General features: G+C 43.6%; 1 protein-coding gene across 24 annotated transcripts in view; it reads left to right on the forward strand.

The window, feature by feature from the left end:
- PAK3 (p21 (RAC1) activated kinase 3) overlaps nucleotides 1–25,615 on the forward strand; it is a 252,318-nt gene extending 226,703 nt beyond the window's left edge. For all 24 annotated transcript variants that reach the window (XM_053201568.1, XM_053201567.1, XM_053201563.1 and 21 more), the window contains 5 exons: nucleotides 363–480; nucleotides 1,881–1,980; nucleotides 2,969–3,165; nucleotides 19,340–19,477; nucleotides 22,926–25,615. In XM_053201568.1, coding sequence (XP_053057543.1) covers nucleotides 363–480; nucleotides 1,881–1,980; nucleotides 2,969–3,165; nucleotides 19,340–19,477; nucleotides 22,926–23,015 — 643 coding nt within the window. In that variant the 3' untranslated portion in view covers nucleotides 23,016–25,615. The remainder of the gene's footprint in view (nucleotides 1–362; nucleotides 481–1,880; nucleotides 1,981–2,968; nucleotides 3,166–19,339; nucleotides 19,478–22,925) is intronic.
- Nucleotides 25,616–26,056: the final 441 nt, after the last annotated feature.

The following is a 26,056-nucleotide window of genomic DNA, read 5'->3' on the forward strand; positions in this document are numbered from 1 at the left end:
ATACCATGGGCCAGTTCAGTCTAAGAAGTCAACATTATGGCATATGATATAACATAGTGGCTATTCACTGATCCTGTTTATTGAAAGTAGCTTTTATAGTGGAATGACTGACAGTAGTCAGTCACCAGAGGCCTCCTTGCTCTTTTCCTTCCTCCATGGTGTGCCGTTATATCTGATGATCCTTTGACTTTCATGCATATTCTCTAATGCTAAGGAATATCTCATCACCGTCATGGATATTTTCCTCTTGTTATATAATATGGCCAAATGCAGACATTAATTGTAAATTACCTTAATGGGGATATAAAAGAGTCCCCACTTCCTTAGACCTGAGTCAAAGTCCTTTTATTCTCTTCTTATAGCTACTTAGTGGGTGATGAACTATGGGTGGTCATGGAATACTTGGCTGGCGGCTCTTTGACTGATGTGGTCACCGAGACCTGTATGGATGAAGGCCAGATAGCAGCTGTGTGCAGAGAGGTAAGAAAACAGAGTGTTTCTAGCAGATGACAACACTAAAACCGGCAGTTCTTTTTCTCTGATTATCCAGAATGTGTAGAACATCAGAGGAATGATCGCGTGTCTTTTCTATGAAAAAAAATTGGAGAGCCTAACTTCAATTTAAATCCTTTCCTAATCGCACTTTCCTACCCTCCCTTCCCAGCCTGTTGTATATTCTGGTCATTTTGCTATGGATCTTTTGAACTCTGTTATGCCATTTGCAAGGTGAATGCTCGGCCTGCATGTTGTAGTCTCGATGAACACGGAAAATAGCAATGGTGGCACGGAAGTTTCTTCACATTTGGGGGGATTTTTTACACGCTGATGATTTTGTCCTGCACGCACAACGTGAGCCACGTGAATTACAAACCACTATAATCCCATCATTCTCGAGAAGGCAATTTAAGCAAGGTCCTCCCTCAGCCCAGACAGTCGTTGCTTTCACAGTCCAATTTGGACATCCCTCACCCCCCTCCAGGGGGCCTGAGTCTGCCTCTTTTCCAATAACGGTGTCATATCCCTGGTTTTGAGCTAAACGGAGGACATGTTTTCTTATATTTTTTTCAATATTTAAAAACACACCCCTCTTTGGAGTCTCATCCGGGGCATTACCCTCCACCCCGTTCATTGTGGTGAGGTTTTCTCTAGACACAAATAGGAACTCTGACCCACTGCTGCAACTTGAAAACCAATGGCGGGAACACAAAACCAAGTAATTTCGGCCAGTCTTTGCTTGCGTTTTATTTTAAATGGTTTGCTCAAATTTCCTCCTCCCTTGCTCTCCTCCCATCTGCCTTTCCTCCTCCCCAAGGATGTACGCATATCCACCAAACACGTGTATTTTCTATTCATGCAGTGAAGCAAACTTCTAATCCTTAGGAGAATATTCTACCCTGAGTCTATGGTTTCCATGTTGCATGATGCAAAGCCATTTCCAAGCAAGTAACTGTAGCCACTTCGTAGACTAGAAGTGGTTCCCAACCATGGCTGTCCATCAGAGGTAGCTTGGGGCACTCGTTTTAAAGGCAGATTCCTGGGTCCCACTTCAGGCCTACTGAATTAAATACCGTGGATACAGAAGCTTAGTACACCTGTTTAAGACCAAGCTGAATCCGTACCCTCCAGATACTAGGTCAAAGTATGATTATTAATTGGTTAGTTTGGCTGACTCAGAAGCTTTTATAATGTAGTCTGCTAAGTTACAGCATTGATGTAAACAGTAATGTGATTTCAAAATGATAATACAATAGTAATCTATTTTCCTTGACAATGCAAAAGTATGCCTTTGCCCCAAGTATATCTAGAAACAAAATGTAAATTGTTTTAAATTCTTTGCGATATAATTAGAACTTTTTTTTTTTTTTTTTCTGATTCAATAGTGCCTCCAAGCTTTGGATTTCTTGCACTCAAACCAAGTGATCCATAGAGACATAAAGAGTGACAATATCCTTCTTGGGATGGATGGCTCTGTTAAATTGAGTAGGTATTTGGGTTCAGATGGTGTTTGAAAGAATATTGGAGGATTTCTGCTCATTTACTGTCTATCTTGAGATGAAAATGGCTATTGAAGGTGATTGGTTTAAAGGTATTCAGAGCCCAGTTTGAAGTAAAGAATTTTTTTCTAATTCTGTGTTCCTGTAGATCGTGGCCAGATTCTGAGGGGTTAACATTTCAGAATTTCTAGTGACTTCTATCTGCTGGATGATAAATACCTAAATAGAAAGCTGAAAGATTCTATAAGTTAAAAGGAACAGTAATGGGGAGGGAACCAGACTGAGGTCTAGGAAAAATGACATCACATTCATAAGTTATTTCAGACCCTTTTAAAATCAGGGCCACTGGAGAGATCAGGTAATAATAGATATGAGCTAGGGAGTTGTGGAAGCTCAGTGTCGAACAGAAGAAGGTACAGCCATATCTGAAAGTGATCTATTGTTAAAAAAAAAAAAACATAAGAAGAATTTGGGGCACCTGGCTGGCCCAGTCATTTGGGCGTCTGACTTGATTTCAGCTCAGGTCATAATCTCATGGTCATGGGATCAAGCCCCTTGTTGGGCTCCGTGCTGAGCCTGCTTGGGATTCGCTCTCTCCCTCTCTCTCTGCCCCTCCCCTGCTCATGCTCTCTCTCTCTCTCTCTCTCTCTCTCTCAAAATAAATAAACATTAAAAAAAAAAAAAAACAGGGGCGCCTGGGTGGCTCAGTCGGTTGAGCGTCCGACTTCAGCTCAGGTCACCATCTCGCGGTCCGTGAGTTTGAGCCCCGCATCAGGCTCTGGGCTGATGGCTCGGAGCCTGGAGCCTGCTTTGGATTCTGTGTCTCCCTCTCTCTCTGCCCCTCCCCCGTTCATGCTCTGTCTCTCTCTCTCTCAAAAATAAATAAATGTTAAAAAAACAACAACAACAACAACAACAACAACAAAAACCCAGAGGAATTTGACTTGATTTTAACGGACTTTTCTTCTCTGCAGCTGATTTTGGGTTCTGTGCCCAGATCACCCCTGAGCAAAGTAAACGAAGTACTATGGTGGGAACTCCCTATTGGATGGCACCTGAGGTGGTGACTCGAAAAGCTTACGGTCCGAAAGTTGATATCTGGTCTCTGGGGATTATGGCAATCGAAATGGTGGAAGGTGAACCCCCTTACCTTAATGAAAATCCACTCAGGGTAAGTAAAATGAAAACATAGGTAATTCAGCCCCAGGAAAGGGGCCAAATGTCATTCCTTGTCTCCACCAAAAGTGCCCAGAACAGGCCCTTCCCTGAGACGAGTGACACAGAAGCTCCAAGTTCTACTTCGCAAAATTACTGTGAGCTCATGTCAGTATCTCTTAAGGTGTCTCCGCGGTTTTTCCAGGTGCTTTGATATCAGGATTTCTAACGGCAGGGGTCTATAAAATTCTTCAGTATCGCTTTCTACTGTTAAAAAAAAAAGCATAGCTCAAAAAAAAAGTGAGATGTGGGAAGAAAAGTATTTTTTATCACATGCCATGGTTAAATGATCTATCTAGGAAACACTTGTTTTACAATCACGTTAACAAAGTGAATAAACGCATTTCCAGAACACCTATAATTTTTAAATTAGATTTTGTCTCATTGTCAGTAATGATTTATTGAGCAGCCGCAGCTGGGTGGGTATCGAATGGAACACGAGAGAGACGCCGTGCCAGCCTGGTGGAAGCAAAAACTTAATTAGACTGTCTAGTAGAAAATTAATGGAGATAGTTTGTGTTGGGTAACTCAGTTTGCTACTGCAGAAGCAGGTTTGGTCCTCATGTGGTCTGGTTACCTCTGGAAAGAGAAAAGCTCCGTTTCACCGCCTAACACCATCTTTATTCAGAGATAAGCCATGGATCACGAGAGTAAAGGGCAAAGGAGCAGGAACGAAAGGCCCGCTCAGCCCTGAAGTGAGCCAGCAGCTATTTTGTTGTGTAGAGGCTAAGGGTGAGCCAGAAGCTGTGTTACATATTTAAAGGGCATCCCGCTTTTGAAAAAGGAAATGCGCACACATTCAAATTCTACTCTCAAAACACAAATAGGGTGCCAGCGCCAAAGGCATCCTGTGTATTGTTTACACCATTACCACTGAGTCTAAAATCGAATTTGGTCCTTGGTATAAACAAATTGTCCTCGGCAAATGGTTTGGCGTCTACATGTTAAGCTGATAAAATCCATCTTCAAGCCAGATATACGTGGCTTTCTGGATATGTAAAGCAACGTACAAACTAATTGTCTAGTTGTTTTCACATTGAACCTTTTGTAGTTGGGAGCTGTGTTCCCGCGAATGGAGAGGGGGACAGCCTCCTCCTCGTCCCCTCCTAATTCCTCTCTGGCACTTGGCCTCTTGTCCAGTCCCTGCACTGATTAGAAAACAACAGATAGGAGCAAATGCCCTAATGAATGCTACGGGCTATTGCTCTGGTCTCATGAAACAATCTGGAAGTGAGATGTGCACATTGATTAGCTGCCTGCGGGGCTGAGTGGAAAAGAAGGGGCATTTTCCCACCGTTTGTGGGTCAGCCCTCCATGAATTTAATCAAGCCCACCCCTGACCTATGGACCAGCGCATCAGGATAATTACTTGGGCTTATCCTTATTGTTTAACCACCTTTGCCCATTAAGAAATAGCAGTGAAAGAACACATCAGGCCTCTTGTTTCCATGGATTTCCTCCACTAAGTCTTCGGAGTTTGGAGGCACTAAACGGATTACGGCTATTTTGCTTTCTGCCTTCTAATGAGTAATTTACAACCTGCAAAATTTAAGGATTAAATAAATGGTGCTGTAAAGCAACTGGTCTCGGTAATGCATTTATTACCTTCCTCAGTTCCCCAATTACAATTGATCGTTCTTTAGCTAGGCTGTTAATTGTTAGAAAAAAGGAAACAAGTTTTAATCTTTATAGGCATCTTCCAGCCTAGGATTAGAACTCATAATGAACAGCTTGTCTCTTAGAATCCACAGCCTTGTATCTAAACAAGTACTTTCAGATTAACAAGCCACCAGGTTCAGGAAGCCTACATTAAGGCCATAACAAAAAGACTTGTCAGAAAGACCACCCTGTTGAATTCCACTGATAAGGATTTAGTCTAACTTTGCTCATTACTCTCCGTGTGTGATCAACCCCCAATGACTCAATCAATCAACAGGTCCGTATTGAGCCAGTGCTCTCTCTCTCTCTCTCTCTCTCTCTGCTAGATGCCACAAGTGTTTTTTGAGTTTTGATTTTAAATATGCTGCCCTCGTGTTTGCTTAGAGAAAATACAAGGTCTTGGGATATATGCCCTTATTTGGGATTTGCAAAATGTGGTCTCCAAAACCATAGAGAGACTGGAGAGGAAAAGACATACCATGAGCCTGTAAGAAACCTGTATTTTCTTGGGTCCTGGTGACCAGGCTATGTGTGGGGAATTGCAGAATTACAGAGCTTTGGGAGAGGTATGAAAGAGAGGTAGATTAGTCCTTCTTTCCTTGAAATCCTTCCCATACTACCACCCACCCACCCCTTTGGGCTTTGAGGAGGAAAGAAGGAAAGAAGTGGAAGGAAGCAGCGTGGTAGAGGGTAGCACATCATAGTGAAAATTTTGGCCCGTGTAGTCAGGTGGATCCGGGTGTGCCCTGCCTCCACAACCTAGAACCTCTATAACTTTCAACAAGTCACTTAAAACCTTTGTAACCCTGTTTCTTTTGCATAAAATGGGGGTAATACCTGTCTGGCAGAGGTAGCGTGAACACTAAATAAAATAATGCATGCAAATCACCTAGCACAGTGTCTAGCTCATTGTAGGAAATACATATATATGTATATTGTTTTCCAGTTTAGACAGGGTTCTGTAAAGCTCTGCCACAGAGCTTTGGATTTGGTTTAGTCCTTGGCGTGGGAACCTGACATCACTGGTTCTTAAAGCTCCTTAGAGAGATAGATTTATTATACAAATAGAAAAGTCAGAAAGGAAAAAGAAAGGATCCTTAGAGTGCTTTTTACACATTCATAAATGGAAATTGGATTCCCCACTTCTGCAAAAACTTCCCCTTCACGGTAGCTATACTCCGGTCCCTGCAAAAAGTAGATGGTTCTGCAGAGCTCAGTAAAATTACAATGAACAGGTAACACAGGAGAGGTTCAAGGTGAAGACTGGAGCTGTACATTTGGGGGCTGCTTGCCTTTTGTTGTGGTTTTGTGCGTGTGTCTCTATTGGGTCGGTTACAACCGAGCAAGTTCTTTGTGAATGCTGCCAGTTAACATATCGCTGATGCAAGGAATCAGCTACTTCCCCCCGCCCCTAGTTATAAAGTGGTTGGAATTGTTTGAATGTAATTCACTCCGTACTAACTGACCCAGTTTGCTCATGAAATGAGTTTTAAAGGTCGTAGAATTATTTACTGATGTTATGAGGTTGGTACCCTTCCAGAGACAGAAAGGAGACAAGCTTCTTACCGTCCCCCACTGCCTGAAGTCTTTGCGCTCAACATAATTGGCCTCGAACATGTTGTTCTGTGACCCATGGACATTTTTAGTGCAGTCTCCAGTAATAAAGTGCCTCGTTTCTTCTGTTTGCCAAAGCGAGGGGATAAAATCGAACTTCGCCTGTGGATATGCCAATCAGTGTTGGTGTTCTGCTCATCTCCCAACTTTTTTTGTGAATTGGAGATATGTGGTCTAAAACCTGTGGTCACAGTGACCTGCTTCTAAATAAAGAGGGGCGATCATTTCCGTAAAACGGATCTTTTGCTTGTTTTTCTCAGCCCCCAAAGAGTACCCCTGTATGAACTTTGCATTCACATGTAATTGGGCTGTTCTTATCAGTGAGTTTTGATGGAATTTGGTATTTGTGAAATGTCCCAGTGACATCCGGTTGAGGTCCCTAGTGGACCGTGGGCAGATCCCTTTTTTACATGTGATTTTCCAAACCTTTATCCTAGTTGAAATGAACTTTAAATGTTGTCTTTCTACCCTTGCTTCAAGCGTCTGTGACACGGTAGCAAGCATTGGATGTTTGGAAGGCTGTTACTGGTATTAATAAGGGACGTCTGAATGCTAAAAACAGTATATAATGTAAGATGCGAACCACTGACCCCATACCAGTGGATCTGCCCCGTGGTTGTGCACTGGAATCACCTAAGGAGCTTTAAGAACCAGCGATGTCGGGTTCCCACAGCAAGGACTAAACCGAATCCAAAGCTCTGTGGCAGAGATTTATAGAACCCTGTCTGAACTGGAAAAGAGTTCTTCGCCAGCCCTCTTTGAGCATGATTCTTCAACCAGAAAAGATCATACTGTTATTCTGTACACATTTCTCCGTTTCCCCTAAAAAAATAAAATACCGTGAGTAACTCTCTCAGAGCCCTGTTGAAAAATCCCTTTGCACTTTATGGCATTTTCTGATTTCCCAGTCCGGTGGCACTATTAGAAAAAAGAATGACCTTAGTTCAGCATATACGTCCATGACACGCCATTTCTTTTTCAATTTTACTGATCCCAAAAAACAGAGTTTATCATGACGACGTGTTAGCTGCTGAGTACATTATTTATTATTTATTATCGGTGATAATAAAGCTATCAGTCTGACTGCTCACGATTAGGAGTGCATGACCCGGATGGCCAGAGAGAAGGGAGGGCACGGATCAAAAATCGGTCCTATTGCGTACCCTACGAGGACAACAAGGCTCCCTGTTCTCCCTTTCCCCTCACCTAAAGCACTGCGCTAATGTCAGTTACCCTTACCCTTTATTACAGCACTAGGGAAATTCTGGTTGGCTTGGATGTCTAGAGAAGAGAGTTAAGCAGGAGAGAATCTCTAGCAACTGAAAAACAGCAACTAGGGGCCAACGTGCTTCTAGCTCCTCCAACCACTGGAACCTGTGCTGTGGATTGGAATGTCTGGCTTTGATGGCGCGTGCTCATTTGGAATTAAAGTCAGACATAAACTTCCTGAGCGCCGGAGAAGCAAGCATACTTTGCTAGCACTCAGTCAATATTGTTTTGAATGTATTTCAGGAAGAGCTGGGAGCATTCCCTTCTTTTTCCATAAACCACTGTGGAACAGCAAGGTTTGCTGATGGTTTGTTGACACTCCTACTCTGAAGGCAAACCTGTGCCTGAAAGGAGGGGCGAGTTGGGACCAACTGCAACTAAAATAATTATAGAACGGTAACAGGGTTTCTTTTTAATCAGTAAAAAAAAAAAAAAAAAAATACTGCCTGTCAAAGGATAGACAGCTCTTAAGAATCATTGGTTGTCAGGAATTTAGCACAGGAAAATGGGACCTGGCCATAGGAAAGCTGCAACTCTCATTTAGATTGTAATTCAGAAGCAGACGGCTCAGACTGGTGAGTTATGACCCGGAAGACAGCCAAAGAAGAAATTGATTCCACAGCACGCGAAAATCTGAGACTCTGACCAGGCAAAGAGGAGGGAAAGGAAGATCAAAAATGCAGTGACCGGGGACTTACTGTTGGCCGAGACGGATAGGCCCTTATCCTGATATCACCTTATCATTCCTTGGTGTCCTTAAAGCATGACTTGGGAATAAGCCAAGGATGCATATGCCTGTTGCCCGAATAGCTACCAGACCCATAACGAAGCAGTTAAGTCCCTCGAAATCAGAGCCCATCCTAAACAGACAAATCACAGAGTGTGCTGATGGGCTTTTGCCTAGTGAAATGCCCACTGGCATGTTTTATCCTGTGGCGTTTTCAGTCTGTGTTTTTGCCGATGAAACATAACGTCACCGAGAAAATCTGGGTTTTCTTGACTACTAAAGATGATTTCTAACTTTTGTCACCATTTTGAAACATACCTTTGTCAACCCGGTTGCGACATCATTTTAGAAGACTCTTTGCATCCTGATAAAAGGATGCTCTGAGATGTCTTACGTGAGCTTCTCAGCAGAGAGAGTTTAACTTGATGAAGGCAGTCTTACCTCTGTAGCTGGGAGAGGCAAAGTGCTAACATTGTCAGGAACAAGCTGATCTTTTTGCCGCTTCTTCTGCCTCCTTCCTTCTGTTCCTTCCTTCCCTCTTTCCTTCCCATCTTCCTTCCTTAATTCCTTCCTTCCTTCCCTAACTTTTCTTCCTCCTCCTCTTCCTCTTCCTCTTCTTTCTCCTCCTCCTCCTTCTCCTCCTCCCTCTCCCTCTCCTTCTCCTTCTCCTTCTGATTCTCTTCCACCCTCTCTTCCTCTTCCACCTCCTCCTTCTGTCAGGAATCGTCCTAGTGCTTAGATGGCAAAATTCATCATCACCTTTCTTCCACGAGTGGCCAATAAATGTGAGAGGATGAGACAAAGAGCTTTCTATTGTCTCTACCACCTGTCTACATTATGCGAATTGAAGAGTGAATTCTCTTCCCAGGTGTGCCAGTCAGGAAGTCCATGACCTTGCACAGGTTACTTCTTCCTTGGCCTCCATCTTCTTGTCACTTCAAAGAAGTGGAGCTTGATGAGATTATTGGTTGCCAGGGGACTTCACAAGGCCCTAGAATTCTACGGAGCTCCTTAGGCTTAAAGGGCCCAAGGGAGAGGTCACATGGCTCTTGATTCCACCAGAACAGGTCCTCTTTAATTGTTTTTCTGTATTGGGCTTCCACATGAGTGGTACCTAAGGAAAAGGAGAAACTCATGAGTCTCTGACTCAGATTCTGTGTTCTTGAGCTGTAGGTAGGCTACAGCCTTCCCTGACGGCTGGAAGAGCCATGGTTTGGGTGTGTGTTGTCTTTAGGACTGCTTCCAGAGGAGTGACCTTCAGGAAGCAGCTCGAAGATGTCTCTCTCATCACCTCCTGACTAAATCTGTATCCCATAAAGAGGGAAGATCCCCCTTCTCCTACCAAGCAAAGATACTTGACCATGTTGGGAGTGAAAGAAGGCTGCATGTAGGGCCACACAGCCCGCTCTGACATGACTCTTGGGGAGAAGCCGGGAAACAACACTGCAGTGATAGAGCTACTATAGGGATCCATAGGCTGCACTCTGGGGCATGAAGGGAAGAATCATATGCTACCATGTACAGAGCTGGTCAGCTGACCGACTGCTTACAAAGTAGAGGTCGCAACCAATTGATGTGAGCAACATAATGCATGTTTCACAGATCATGCCGTGGTTGGCTGTTTTGAACCCAATACAGTAATATGGGTGAAAAGCCCAGAAGAATCAGGGAGTTAGTGCCCTACCTCCTCTAATGTTCTAAAATGAGACATGAAAAATGTGTCGTGTTCAATGGCACCTTAGAACCAGAAAGCAGGTGCAGGGTGAAGCGAAAATGGGAGGTGAAGAAGCCAATACACTAAAACTACAGGCAGTGCTTTGAGAAATTGTATGCAAGAAGACCAGAGAGATAGGGCAGTAGCAGAATGGGACTGAGGATCGGGTCCCTTTGGCCTCCCTGATTCTTTAGCTTCTATCTTCATTTCTCTTCCTCTGGGTTCCATCAGCCACCCTTCTCTCCCCATTGTCATTTGGCCCCTGTCCTTGCCCTGTGATCATCTGCTCCTTCTGCTTCCCCCAGCTTTTCTCCTCCACCTCCTGTCCCATTTTGTTTTGCCTCTTCTCCGTGCCTCTGCCTACCCTCATCCCCACTTCCAGATCCCCTCTGGTTCTCAATCCTGGGTTGCCACTTGGGCTGCCCTGGGGTTTCGTTGTGAACACACATAGCTTGCTCCGTGTTTCTTGACAAGCACTATTAATCCTGAGAGATTAGAACGAGCACACCCATTGTTGGAGTCATCTGGTCTTTATTTTCTAGCAGTGGCCAGTCCTTTATGCTCGAAAGGAACACTCTAAAACTAGACCAACACCTAATCAGTCAGTGGTACCTAATTACTTTTTGCCATCAACCTGTAAGAGGATTGATCTGTAATAGGTTCCTTTTGAATGACTTTTTAAGGATTAAACAAAAACAAGCACCGTCCCCCCCAGCCCCATGATGTGGTGACAGATGAGAACCACTATGGAAGACACGTAGGGAACAGAATGACACCACATTGCATACTCAGCGATCACGCTGGACTGTTGGAATAAATAAGTCAATGTATGGAAGAAAACATTAGGTGTACTATAGTAATTTCTTACTGCATATTTTGGCCCATTCGTTTTCTTCTTAGAAAGAAACATTAGGGCCTTTCATGACATCCATAAACACATCAGAGGTAGCAGTACACTCTGGCCTTTGACCTCTGAAATCCCAGGTCATGAGTAAACTAAGCCATGAGGTGTCAAGTCACTCGTTGCCAAATAACTCTCATAAAACACTCAAAGGTAGTTGGAAAGCCTAAGATGAGGGAGGAACCAGGACAGCAGGAGACTGCAGAGTACAGAGCTGCTTATAAACTCTCAACATACACATAGACACTGGAGAATACAGTGTGAAACCCTCTAACTGGTGACCTTTGTTCCCCATTTCCAAACAACGAACGATTGACCTCAAGAGTGTCCATTTTCCTCTGTAGAGGTAAAGGCGAACTTTTCAGTGTGCTTCATTCCTTTTAAATGTTTATTTATTTTTGAGAGAAAGAGGGAAGGACAGAGAAGGAGGGAGACAGAGGATCTGAAGCAAGCTCTGTGCTGATAGCAGAGAGCCTGATGCCTGCTCCACCCTCAGGAACCGTGAGATCATGACCTGAGCCAAAGTCGGACATTTAACCCACTGAGCCACCCAGGCGCCCCAGTGTGCCTCATTTCTTGAGGAGCCCTTGTGTGCCTCTGCTAGGAGAAATCCTACCTCAGAGACTGCAAACAGTGTGAGGTGTTATTTGCAGTGGTCAAGAGCAAGAACTCTGGACTCACACTCCCTCGATTCAAATATTGACTTCCTCGTTGCTAGTTGTGCGATACTGGACAAGCTAAATTAGTCCCACAGGCCTCAGTTCCTTCATCTGTCCCTGGGGGATCATAATCGAGTCTACCTCAGTGGGTTGTTGGGTGGATTAGGTCACCTAATAGTAATCACTGAATAAATGTTAGTTAGCTATTAAGACTTTCCATGGACATAGTATTTATAGAGATATTGAGACACAGATGAATAGCCTTCTTGGTCTTAGAGTTCAGTTACATTGTTTTGTTAAATAGATTTTTATTGGCTAGGTTGGGAGCCTTTTCACCATGTATAACACGATTTCCGTGGGAAAAATGTGTTTTGAGTCCCAGATAGTCAACTTAGAAAGAAATGTTTGTACCACACCCAATCGTCTTTGTAAATTGAGCCTTTATATCAGTGCCGGAGCCTTTCATGCATGGTTACTAACACATTGCCATGTAAGTCCCCTGGTTTGTTTTCTAACATCTTAATCTAAACTTTATAAAGTGTTATAATGAACTGAAGTCACAAACTGAAGCTTTTTAATTAAATGGTTAGTCCTGTTGCGAAACTGCCTTAATGAAAATTTATTGGGTACATATGGATTGTTTTGGGGCCTCTTTGGAGAAATGTGGTAACTTCTAAGATGACTGCATTGATCTTTTTTAACCGAGGAAATTGCCAATAAGGTAAATTGAATTATTCCTTCAACTGGGTAGAGTAGTTTTCTCTGAGTACTTAGGAAAATTTTAGATGCATGTTGGAGTCAGTGAAAACTGTGATGTTTGTGTGTTATTGCCAAGAGACTTTAGAGTTATTATTTTTTTTAATTTTTTTAAGTTTATTTATTTATTTTGAGAGAGCATAAGTGGGGGAGGGACAGAGGAAGAGAGAGAGAGAGTGAATCCCAAGCAGGCTCTGCACTGTCAGCATAGAGCCCGATGTGGGGCCTGAACCCATGAACCGCAAGATAATGACCCAAGCGGAAATCGAGAGTCGGCCACTTAACCAACTGTGCCACCCCGGCGCCCCTAGAGTTATTATGAAGAATTCCAGAACATCAGAAACTTCTAGGTAACGTGTATATCAAGATCACCATGAAGGAAGCCACCAGTTTTATGCCCCGAGGTTGTCCTTCTAACTTTACAAACAAGGTCAGTAGGTCATAGGGCCTGCATTGCCCCACCTGAGGAATCAAACAGACCTTGCATAATGATGTAGCAAAAGACTAATCAAGACTGCCTTCGCTGTTCAGTCAGAGAAGACTACATTCCGGAACTATGTTTCAAGTTCCAGAGACCATCATCTTCTCCCCTTCCTGTCTGGCTTTGCCCATGCAGCAGATTACCATGTTATGGCCATCTTTTTCCAGTTTTCGCTCCCTTCGATGCCATCCCTTTCCAGAGCTCTTTTCCTCCTCCCACACCGAGGACCAGGCCATCAGAAGTTACCACATGCCAGGCCTGTGCGACTCAGAAAAGGCGCTTTGGTCATTCTCTGTGTATCTTCTCATATGTTGAATGATTCACTTAAGTTCTGAGCTTTAATACCTCGTGTATCCAAGTCTGTTATAGTCCCAGCACAGTTAGGTGTGTTCATACATTTTGGCTCTCCTTTTATTCGGCAACGAACGCATTTCCTGGGCACCTGTTTGAGGCTAACTCTGTCTGCAGGGTAACCAGTTATCCCAGTTTGCTAGGGTACTGAAACCCAAAACAGTCCGCAGAAAACCAAGGTGGCTGATCACCCTGTCTGTGTGGGAGGGAGGGAGAAGGCTTGAAAGACGAAATGCCATGTGAAATAGAGCCTCAGCAGCAAGCGGAAGTTCACCCAGGCGCTTATGAGAAACGGGGCTAGCATTTTAAGCAGATATTAAAGAGCATTTCTTATTCAGAGTTCAGTGAACAGACTGGCTTGAATGGTATGTGAGCTTTGGCCAGTGTGTGTACGTATGTGGGGGTGGGGGAAGAAGGGCTCTCGGGTAAGAAGAGAACACACTGAGGACCACAAAGACCACGGGGCCCAATCATGGAGGACCGTCTATGTCATGCTAAGGAATCCTTACTGGATCCTGGGGACCAGTGGTTTTCAAAAGACGGTAGCGAGCCCTTGGTTCAAAATGAAACCTTGCTTGGAAGCATAAAGAAATAGAGAAAAAAGAAATATTTCTCTCATTGAAACAGATATGTGTGGGTGCAGGCTCCTAGAGCCTTCACATGTATCTCCCTGTCCCGCCTCTTTGGAGGACTATTTTGGGGAGTACAGTTTGAAAACCACGTATGTGGACCCCGGAGGAGCCAACAAAGGTTTTTTTCTAACAGCCAGCTCATTTTTTCTGAGTTTTCACTAGCTCAAGATAAAACCACACTGTGATCACTCATGCCGCGATCTATTTTCCCCAATCTTTCTTCATGTAAGACTTGACTTTGTTAGGGGGCGCCTGGGTGGCTCAGTCGGTTAGGCATCAGACTTGAGCTCAGGTCGTGATCTCGCGGTTTGTGGGTTCGAGCCCCACATCGGGCTCTGTGCAGAGAAGTCAGAGGCTGGAGTCTGCTTCGGATTCTGTTGTCTCTCTCTCTGTCTCCGTTCTTCCCCCACCTGCACTCTGTCTCTGTCTCTGTCTCAAAAAAAAAAAAAATTAAAAAAAAATTTTTAACACACAAAAAAGAAAAAAAAGACTTGACTTTGTTAGTAAAACCCTTTTTGCTGTGATTGTTGTATTGGTTGCAACTGTATTTGTCTCCCATTAGCAGAGCAGCAGGTAGCAATTTTGTTTTTACAAAGATAGTACCCAGCTTACACGCAGGACGTGTTCCAAAAGTTCATTTTTAAGTTAATTATTTGGAACTCAGAGTACATTTTCCCATAGAAGCAGCATTGTGCGTAGTGAGTAGGTTCCCAGGCCATTCCACAAAGGCCAGTTTAGCCATAATATAACTGAAAGTGTGGATTTTTGCAATGGAAATTAGTTGGATATAATACTGTTGCAATTAAAACGAAAACAATAGTTGAAAAAAAAACGTCTGGGTTTTTGTTTCCCTCAAGGGTTAGCCCTTGATGAAAAGCAGGTTTAATCCTAGGAAGACAAAGAGAAATACATGAGGAGTTTTGTGTGAGTTTGGACGGCGCAGCTTTGGAAATTTTTTTTTTACATAATGTTTGGGACGGTTTAGTAAATAAGAAAAGCAGTCGTGTTCTTGTAGAAAATTTGGAAAGTTGAAAAATATGTTTGAAAAATTCAATCACCAGTAATCCTACCACCCAGAGAGAACATATTGGTGTGTTTCCTTTCAACCTTTTCCTGACTATGTGTATTTTTTAAATCAAGCCAGCAGTATTAACAGAGTGCATCCCACATGAACTGCTGTGCAGTCTTTAAAATGATATTTATAGGGGCACCCGGGTAGCTCGGTCAGTTAAGCCTCGAACTTCCGTACAGGTCATTATCTTGTGGAACGCAGGGCACCCGGGTAGCTCAGTCGGTTAAGCCTCTAACTTCCGCACAGGTCATTATCTTGTGCTTCGCAGGTTCGAGCCCTGTGTCGGGCTCTGTGTTGACAGCCTGGAGCCTGCTTCGGATTCTGTGTCTCCCTCTCTCCCTGCCCTTCCCCCGCTCGTTCTCTCTCTCTCTCTCTCTCTCTCTCTCTCTCTCAAAAGTAACATCAAACATTTTTTAATAAAATGATATTTAGGAAGAAGTTTTTAAAACATCAAACAACATTTATGATCTAGTGTTTGAGTAAAAGTCATTCTTGCATCTGATGCTTCGATTGGGGGCCAAGGTGTGTAAGGCTACCAACCAAGATCCCCAACCTTCAGTCCCACTGCCACCCCCACTCCCCACAACAGATATCAGAGTTCCTCCTTTTTGTAGAAATTCGGAAGAGGACGTGCGTTCTCTTCCAAGTGTGGTGAAGTTCATAGCACTGGCTCCTTATTCTGATTCTCCTTCAGATTCCTGAACTTTCTTCTCCCTTTCTCCGGTGTATCACCAACCCTACTCATGCTGCACAACCCTGATGAAGGCCATTTTGTAATTCATGAATAGAAACAGGGGCACATGTTTCCTGAGGTAATGAGGCATGGACTAAAGAGAAGTGAGAAGGATTTGGGCAGAAGTGTATGTGTACTTGTAAGGCAGGAGATTATGTGGAGGAAACTGTATTGAGCCACAGTGGTCAAAGAAAGGTAGGGAAATGAAACCATGTAGCATGCAGGAGGACCTAGGGAGGGTGGAAACGAAGAAAAGTGCGTGTGTGTGTGTGTGTGTGTGTGTGTGTAGGCATGTGTTTAGGACCTGGCTTGGCTCACAGAGCAGAAAAAGGCAAGCAAAGGACAGTGAGTGTAGCGGAATTGTGGCCAGCAGAAATAAGAAAGTTTTAGGAGGAGGCAGCAAATTGTAAGGTGCATGGTAAGCAATTTTCTCTGAATAAGGGAACAAAGACGGTTTGTGAGGACAGGTGCTTGAAGCACTAATCGTCTGTGAACTAAAACACCCTGTTTGAACTCCATGTAATGTATCTGCTGTGATCAAGCACCATTTGACTTCAGCCCAGTTGCTGATTTCCTAAAAGCAGTTTACAAACACATTCCTTTTGCACACTATTTTATTTTATTTTGTTTTGTTTTATTTTATTAGTCAAGATTAGATTTGCAGCTGACTTGTATTTTGGCACGGAAGTCTCAATAGCTGCCCCTCTGCGTTTGCTGTTCATCAGTGAAGGAATTGAAAATCAGAAAGGATGGAGGGGTCAGGGGAAACAAGGTGTGGGTTTAGAGGGGGTTGTATTTCATGTGGCATTTTTTTAATGTACTGAGTGAGAAAGCAAAAGTTTCATTGCACTGTATAGAAACTTGTGCCATTTTAATTCTCGGTCATCACCATGTAAGGGAATCTCACTCTGTGGGATTCTGTGGCTCTCGTGTCGGTGAACTTACAATTCAGAGATTCTGGGTTAAGGGGACCACAAGTCCTTGGCTAGTGATTCTCCGTGTTGGCTATAAATTGGAGTCTCCTGGAGAGCTTAAAAAATCCCGATGCCTGTTCCACCCCCAAAGATTTTCACTTAATTGGTTTGGGGGTGAGAACTGGGCGTGGGGATCTTTTAAACCTCTCCGGGTGACTCCCATGTGCAAGCACTTCTGGGACCTTCTAGTTTAGCCCATTGCTTTAATTACCCGTGTGGATTAAACCAGTTCTCAAAGTGTGGTGCTGGAACTAGCAGCTTCAGCATTTATAGGGAACTTGTTTGAATGCAAATTCTTTGGGCCCCCCTCCAGATTTACGGACTCAGAAACTCCGGGGGTGACCTAGGAATCTGTTTTAACAAGCCTTTTAGGTGATTCTGATGCATGCTGTAGGTTGACAGCCATTGAATTAAACAGTCCCTCCTAACCCATTCTCTTTTTAATGTTTATTTATTTTGGGAGAGAGACAGAGAGCACAAGCAGGGGAGGGGCAGAAAGACAAGGAGAGAGCATGCCAATCGGGCTCTGCGCTGTCAGTACATGGCCTGACTCAGGGCTTGATCCTATAAACCATGAGATCATGACCTGAGCTGAAGTCAAGAGTTAGACGCTCAGCTGACTGAGCCACCAAGGTGTCCCCTAACCCTTTCTAAAGTACACTTGTGGAGGTTTCTAGGCAGGAGGAGAGATGTCTTTACCAGCTGATGAAAACTGGTCCAGGAAAGGACTTTTTAAAAAAAAATTTTTTAATGTTTATTGCTAAGAGAGAGAGAGAGAGAGAGAGACAGAGCACCATCGGGCGGTGGGGGGCAGAGAGAGAGGGAGACACAGAATCTGAAGCAGGCTCCAGGCTCTGAGCTTTCAGCACAGAGCCCAACACAGGGCTCGAACTCACAAACCGGGAGATCATGACCTGAGCGGAAGTCGGCGCTTAACCAACTGAGCCATTCAGGTGTCCCCAGGAAAGGACTTTTATAAAAATACTTCTAATTATGTTAGGAGCCATGGTGGGCAAAGAAGAAAGAGATAAGGGGGGAAATTATTTGCCACGAAGCCCAAGCAAGTTCAGGAGGGAGCATGTCTTCATAATAGTTAGGGGGTTGGTCACATAGGCAGACATAACCCTGGTGGCAATACCTGCAGGAAAACTCCTACTTATCCTTCAAAACCCCGTTCAGATGCCAACCTCCACTGTGAAGCTTCCTCTGAGCTCTAGGGTAAACTGCTTCCTCCTTGTATTTACACAACACTTGCTATCTCCCTCCTTTAGCTCTCGTCTCACTGTATTGTAGCTATTTATGTCTCTCTCCCTTACCAAATTGTGTGATCTTTGAAAGCAGGGCATTCTCATATTCATCTTTGGATATCCAGTGTCTAATACAATGCCTGATACATACTTAGCGTTCTAGAATTGTTTGCTTACAGGAAGCATGAGGAACAACCACCATTTTTTTTTTGTTTTTGTTTTTTGGCTGTCATGAGCCTTCAAAAGATGGGTTTACCTTTGTGAATTAATCAGGGACCCGGGTCCGGCTCTCTCCCTGAAGGCTAGGCCCTTGATTCTGTCAGCACACCATGAGTCAGTCGGTAGACGCCTCTCAGTGGTGGTGGCCTTACAGAACAAAGATCTCAGAAATATATTAGCGACTGATTATTTTACATTAGGATCCATAATCATCAGGTTCCAGGAGTACTAATGCCAAGTTTTCTCATATTTTCTCTTATTAGACGTAGACTTTCACAGGAAATCTAATTGAAATGTACAGGGATACACCTGCAAAAGTACTGGGGTCCATGGGTCTCACCGGTTACTTCGCATCGAGGCCCTACCGTCTCTGTGGTTCTTTGTGCTTCTCTAATTCTGTAATGTACTCTGTTCATCCCTGGGATGCTCACAAATATTCTTTTTCTGTAAGTTTATTTATTTATTTTTAGAGAGACAGCACGAGCGAGGGAGGGGCAGAGAGAGAGGGAAAGAGAGAGAATCACAAGCAGACTCCATGCTGTGAGCACAGAGCCCGACACGGGACTCAAACTCACCAAATCGGGAGACCGTGACCTGAACTGAAACCAAGACTCAGATGCTTAATCGACCGAGCCACTCAGGCGCCCCTCACAAATATTCTTCAAACAAGATAAACACTGAGCAAATTGCAGTCACTTTTACAACAGTGCCTTCTGGAGGTTGTACCCAGGTCAACGTGATTGGGTGTGTGCGTGTTCCCCAAGTCTTTAGAGTCACGGTTTCCCAGGCAACCCCTTGGCTTCATTTCCTAGGTGGTTAATCACACATTCATTATAACTGGATTTTTCCTGACTTAACTCTCCAAGGGACAACCTTTTAACCTTATTTCCAAATTTTTGGGGGTGGAGCCCCTCACTGTCACCTCAGTCACTGCCGAGAGGAGTGATTTCTAACTGGTAGAGAAACTTTGAAATACATGTCAGTGTCATGTTCTAAAATGGAATTTTTAAGAAGAAGCTGGATTCGTACCTTCCGTGCCAACTCACGATCCTCATTTGTCAGTGCTGAATGGATCTTCCTGTTTTTTTCTTTTCTTTTCTTTTCTTTTTTAAATCTCTGTAGGCATTATACCTGATAGCCACTAATGGGACTCCAGAGCTCCAGAATCCTGAGAGACTGTCGGCTGTGTTCCGTGACTTTTTAAACCGCTGTCTTGAGATGGATGTGGACAGGAGGGGATCTGCCAAGGAGCTTTTGCAGGTGAAAATAAAACAGGACAATTACAAAGAGAGAGTCATTACATTGAACTTTTCCATCTCAATGTGTGACAGTAAGGGAAGCCGTGTCAAGAGATGTCTAGTTCGAGTTGGGCCGTAGCCATTTGGTTTTAGACCACAGGCACAGAAACAGAGGCATGCATCTAATACATGATTGATTGGCACGTTGCCTTTCTTCTGAGAAGTTGGCACTTTAATCTGTAAATCTCTTTTGTTCTTCCTGGAGTCTTATTTTGCAAGGAACAGAAGAAAACTGTGAACCTCTGGGGTTGCCGTCTTGTTCTAAGCTTGACTGGTGCCCCTGGATGTTGTAGGCAGGTGCCCTTGGCCAGAGGTAATTCTCTGCATAATTATGCAGTTGTTTCCATGGCGCTCGCTACTCTAATGCCTTACTGGTCAAAGCCCCTTGGCTGGTGATGGCAAATGGCAGGCACCTGCTTGCCTGGGTGAGTACCATCCAGTGATGAGTGCCTCTGTGACCACTTGCCCTTTTCAAGGCTCTCAGGGAATTAGCATAACCGATGGTCATTAGTACCAATTCCCTGCCACATTCTTTGCATACATTATCTCATTCAATTCTTAAAACAACTCCATACGGTAGGTGTTATTATCCCGTGTCACAGATGTAGAAATTGAGGCTGACACAGCCATCGAGTGGCAGAACTGGGATTTGAGGACTGGATTGTCAGACTTTCCACCACACAAACCCACAAACCAGTTTAGAGAAAAAGACGTACTTCTATTGATGGAGGAACACATGCCCACGACTACACATACAACTTCATCGCTGGGGACTGGGCCTCGGGGACACGTGTCAAGCCCCGTAACGTCGAAGAACAGTGACTGCTTATTCTCTCTGTGACTTTGAACACTTAATCCAGTTAAACAAAAGGGTGCGGCCCTTGGTTATATTGTGTGTTAACCACACACCAAGTCTGTTCTAGGCGGAAGGAAGGAAGGAAGGAAGGAAAGAAAGAAAGAAAAGAAAAGAAATACAAGCATTCCCGTTGCTTCTGAACCCCCTGCAGACACAGAGAGCTACACCCCGGGGAAAATATATCCCACCTCAACCCAAATCACACCTGGGATAAACTGGTTTCTTAAAGAGGCTACACCTTCTCTTTTCTGCTACCTGTGGGCATTTCACAGGCTGCCCTAGGGCCGCACATGTCAAATCTGCAATGGCCCTTCACCGACCCTCTATTTAACCCACGGCGCCTCACACCCTCCACCACCCACATCAGGAACATCCTGATACACGTTCCAAGGACACGTGAAGAGACAGGTTCTCTTAACGCAGCTCTACTGTTATCGGGATCATTGGCTGTTATCTAGTTAGTTCCTTCCCAGACAACGCTTTTATCTGAGCCAGTCACACGAGTAACACAAAACTATTTTGAGTCTAAATTGAACCGTCTGTGTGTTGTATCTTTTCATCTTACACGTTAGCAGTAACCTGTGTATTGCCTTAAGTCCACAGAACATTGTTTTCTGACTCTAGCCTCTCATTGCCCATTTCAGAGGCTAGAAAAGAGAGAGACGCATGGCATTCACCCGCCACTAGAATGCTTGAGAAGAGACACAGGTCTTGAAGTATTTGTGTGCCTTTGTGGCCTAAGTCAGGTCTCTGCCCATCAACTGATATTTTTTGAGCACCTCCCGTTTGCAAGGCTTAACTGCAGTGGGTGATACATACGTCTCAGAGGCATGATTCCTGCTCACCAGAAGTTCACAATGTCCTTGAGTATTTGCAAAAAACAACGCGAGGTGTTTTTACAGACTTATTGAAACCAGGTGGCTATTCAAACAATAAATGCTGTGGTTGATTAGCGAACAACTTCTATAGGTTACGGGGACCAGAAAGTGTCTGACAAACGGGAAGGAGTTCTGCTGAGTCTTGAAGAGCAGAGCAGTTTTAAATAGTCAAGGTGAACAGGGGAAGGGATTTCAGATGGAAGGATTATAGTGTGACCAAAGGCATGGAGACAAGGTTTAATGAAAGGAACAGAAAATGAAGCATATAGTTGAAGTAAAGAAGTCGAGTCAGGAAGCTGTAAGAGAGAGGACTATAGAGCGCCTTGAACACCAGTCTATAGAATTTGGGCTGTAGCCAGTGGGGAAACACTGAACATATCTGAGGGTCACATGGTGACAGCTTTGTATGGAAGATGAATCTGGTAGTGTGCAATAAGAATTAGCAACAGGAAAAAAATGGCGGCAGGAAGATGGAGGAGGAGCTAAGGTTTATAGTTCAGGATTAAGTTGATTAGGCCTGAATTACGAAGGTGAGAGATAATTGTGAAAGGCATTAAAAAAGTACTCGGTAGCTGATTGCATGTAGAACATAAGGCAGAAGAAGACAAAAGTGACTTCAGAATATCGAACCAGTGGCAGCATTCAGTAAAAGCAAAATGATGGAGGATAATACACTGGCTAGCATTTCTTTGCCTCTATGTAGCTTAAAAGGAACTGTCACTTACTTCATCTAACCATTGTAATAAGCAGAGGAGATCATTGAACCTAGGTGGGCTGATTCCAGAGCCTCTGTGGCTTACATCATGCGAGCGTACCCTGTTTGGGGACCTTAACATGTGTTTTTAAATGTTGAATTCAAGGGGACAGAAGGACATTGGGAAGGAAATACCCAGCGGGCAATTGGAGAAGTAGGACCAGTCTGCAAGAAAGAGGTCAGGTCACTCCATATTGCTTTGGGAGTCATCCCCATAAAGCTGATAAGAGGTCAAAACCATGAAAGAAAGTGAGCTCTCAAAGGAATCGAGTTAGAAAAAGAACATGATGAAAGCTGAGTTCTGGTATGTGGGAGGTGAGAGAAGGGAGGGAAGGCAGGGAAGAAGACAGAGGAGGAAGAGTCAGTGAGCACACACATGGAAGAGAACCAAGATGGTAGAACATCACAGGCTGCCAACGAGGAAAACATTTCGAAGAAGGAAGGGATATTCATTTGTATTAAGTACTGCAGAGGGGCCAAGAGAGGAATGATAGAGGCACGGCGATGGGGTTTAGCAGATAAGAAGCCACTAGTTTCAGGGTCAAGGTCCACCAAGGTCACTTCTTCCAACCTGAGAGCTGCTCCAGATAAATGCATCAGTTGGAGAAAATCAGAAAACGAGACTGTTGCAAGCCCAGTGAGATTTTTTTTTTTTATGAGACTCCCTCCTCTGAGTTTCTGGCTCGGCCCGTCAGTTGCCGGAGCGTTTCATGACACTGAATGACCAGAACATCTGAGGAACAAAAACTGGTGCTAGCTGTAATGAAATAAAGATACTTCATTAGCTTTCACGGTGTTTCATTGGACACTCAAAGTGCGTTTGAACGAAGAAAGGGCCGCTTGAGAATGTAAAGTAATATACTTGTGGGAGGGAAATAGACCAGTAATTCCTCTTGTTTGTTTGTTTGTTTCCCTTTTGCAGCATCCATTTTTAAAATTAGCCAAGCCTCTCTCCAGCCTGACTCCTCTGATTATCGCTGCGAAGGAAGCAATTAAGAACAGCAGCCGCTAGGACTGCAAGCCTTACCCCACACCATCTCCCTCCTGAGTAAGACTGAACTGTGAAACTCTGCGGCAGGAAAGAGGGAAGCAAAGACAGTCAAATGGGGTGGGGGTGGGGGTTCTTTAACTTTCCAATGACTAGAAACTTCTTATAAGCCTTTTTCCTACTCCCTCAGATTATGTAATTTATTTGTAAGCCTGAATCGCAGCCCGAACCGGGCAGCAATGTCGAAGCGGCCGTGAAGTGGCCACTTCTTCCGTGAAGCGAAAGAGCCAGTAGTGAATCCCCTCGTTTTGTGCATTCGCTTTGAAGAAAACAAGGTTTCTCAAAGATGCACACTCCCTCTTCATAGTGTCGTGTTCGTTTTTAAGTTAGAGAGTAGTCCCTCTTGCATTCGAACCTCCTTCAAAACTCCTTACCCAAATGTGACGTTCTTCACTTGCACTGTCATGAGGTGTCCAGAGGGAAAAAAAAAAAAAAAAAAGATGTCAAAACGTTTTTTTTTTTTAAAGCAAGCAAAAAATGAAAAGCAAAAACAAAACAAAACACAAAAAAAACCACAAAAAACAAAAACAAAACAAACAAAAAAAATTACCCCAGAGCAAATACTGTGTGACCACGGGGAAGTCCATGCCCTAAGAGTTGCGATTTTTCATTCTTCTTCGATAGTGGTGGCTTGGTTTGCGTGCCTGTTTTTCTGCATTTGTACTGGGAAAGGTTTCTTTGAAGGCATGTTTCCAAAAGCAGAGAGGAATATGTGTGTTCAGGAAGGGCTTTTAAAAACTGCATCTCTAAATATAAAGCGCAAACGGTGAAATCCTGTCACATTTTCACGATGATGCTTAAGAGAGGTAGTTGATGTATCGTTTGTAGAAACCAGCTTGCTCATCTTCACGATAACCTGAGAAAGGACACCCCAAGCCTTGTGAACTCTCCTGTTGGGTGACTCCAGGTCCTCAACCTAGGAAATCCTGGCAGGAGAAGTCATACTTAGACAAAGATGGGACTTTCTCTGAGAGCCAAAAGGAAAGCAAAATGTGTGTACAATACTTAGATCTTTGTTGGACAGAAGGAAACAAAACTAAAGGTACCTAATTTAATCCCCCCTTGTGCTTGTGGAACACAGGCCATCGGAAAATAGGTGCATTAGGAGGAAACAGACCCATTAGCCAACATTTGTTCAACATTTATGATCAAAATCACGTGAAAATTTATAACGTTTTTAAAATTCCTCAAAGGATCTGGAGAACAGAGATATCTTAGGTATTCGGCCCTGTCAGAAGTGGGAGGTCTGCGAAAACTACACCCCAATCAATATTTGGCTCTAAGTACTTGTTCCCATTTGCCCTCTGTCTCGCCAGTTTCTGTTTCAGGATATAGTATGTTCATACTTTGTCCTTTGCGCTTTTGAATCTCAAAAACATGTTCATAAAGATCTGGAAATTCTCCAGTAAAAGTAATTAGGGTTTGCAATCATCTATCCCGAGAAGTATCAGTTCCAACTGGTTTCCTTTTGTGGCTTAAGGAAAGCACGAAAATTTGACTATTATTTCACCATGTATCTACTTACTAAAAAGGCACCAGTTGGCACTTCCTGAATCTTCTGAGAGCAGAAAAATATCTGGACGGTGTCTGCGTAGAAACAAAATATATACTTCTCTTTCAAATGTACTGTCCGTTTTATAAATTTTGCAAAGTTGTTTCTCCAAACCTTTGAAAAGCTAACAATTTGTGCTATGGAAAGGCTTCTTGATGTGTAATATATCAAGACTCTGAAGAGAACCTGTCTACTTCAGCAAGAGGGAGAAAGGGAATGACATGGGCCTCTCTTCCTCTTTGCCAAGGTACATCTATCCATCCGTCCATTCCTTAAAATGAAAGCACTTTCTTTAGAGAATTTCTGCTAACCATATAGGGTGCGTGTTTATGTTTAGGAAATGGCACCACTGGTGGATTTCCTATTTTCCTACTGTTTTTTTTTTTTTACTATAACATTTGGGAGGGGCTCGACCCCCTGGAAAATAGCCACAGTGAGATAAAACAACAAATGTGAAAAGAAAATCAAATAGCAACATTCATTTGAAGCATGCTGTGTTATGCTTTGCAAAAAGGTGGGTGGGCCTGAAATTTTTAATGCCACACTGTTCTAATGAGAGAGAGGGAGGCCTTAATTTTTATTTCATTTAAAGTTAAATATTTGTTTTAATGTTTCATTCATAGTGCCAGGGAATTCAATGAAACCATACCTGGGGTGTGAATCGAATTCAGTACGTTAACTATGCCCTGCCAGTGGAGGCAACCACACACCTGGTTGGGAAGCCCTAGTTGTTGATTAGTGTCCCTTAGATGTCATTAAGGCCTTTGGGTGGGGAGAGGCCTGGAGCAGTGATCCTTCAGATCACTGTAGACAGAGAAATGGCTGTTCTTTTATGCTTTCAATCCTGCATATTCACAACGAGCCGCCAGATTTCTTCACCACATCCCATCGGACCAAGATTTTATGGTAGTATATCGCAGTAGGCTTTACTCTTACCAATTTATATCTATGTAGATTTTAAACGAGAACAGCTTCCAGAGACCCTCCCCCATGTTGGAGGATTACGTATATTTCTAATAAGTATTAGTGAGAAGCCGTTTCTCCTGCCAAAAAAGATGCTGAAGGATTCACGTTGGGTGCACTTGAACAACTTGGACTCCAGGTGGTTAATCGTTTATCCCCTTTCTCTGGACTTGTTGTTGTTGTTGTTGTTGTTTTTTTTTAAGCTCATCTTGACACAGATGAGTCTGTCCAGATCTTTAAAGTTGCTAGTGTGCCCTGAGAAAATGGGAGCACGTTGTCGAATGTTGATTCCAAAATGTCCCGAGATAGGGATAGGGCAGTGGGAAAGTCAGGGAAGGGTGAGAAGCACAGTAGAGATTATTTATTTAAGAAAAGAAAAGAACGTTCATGTTGTAGCAAGGATCCAGTGCGTTGTCATAATCCCATGAAGATTCTCGGATGACACAATCCCCCCCAAATCAGTCACCATGCTGGGTAATGACTTCGTTCT

Source organism: Acinonyx jubatus, chromosome X (genome assembly GCF_027475565.1).
Source record: "Acinonyx jubatus isolate Ajub_Pintada_27869175 chromosome X, VMU_Ajub_asm_v1.0, whole genome shotgun sequence".
Lineage (NCBI taxonomy): Eukaryota > Metazoa > Chordata > Mammalia > Carnivora > Felidae > Acinonyx > Acinonyx jubatus.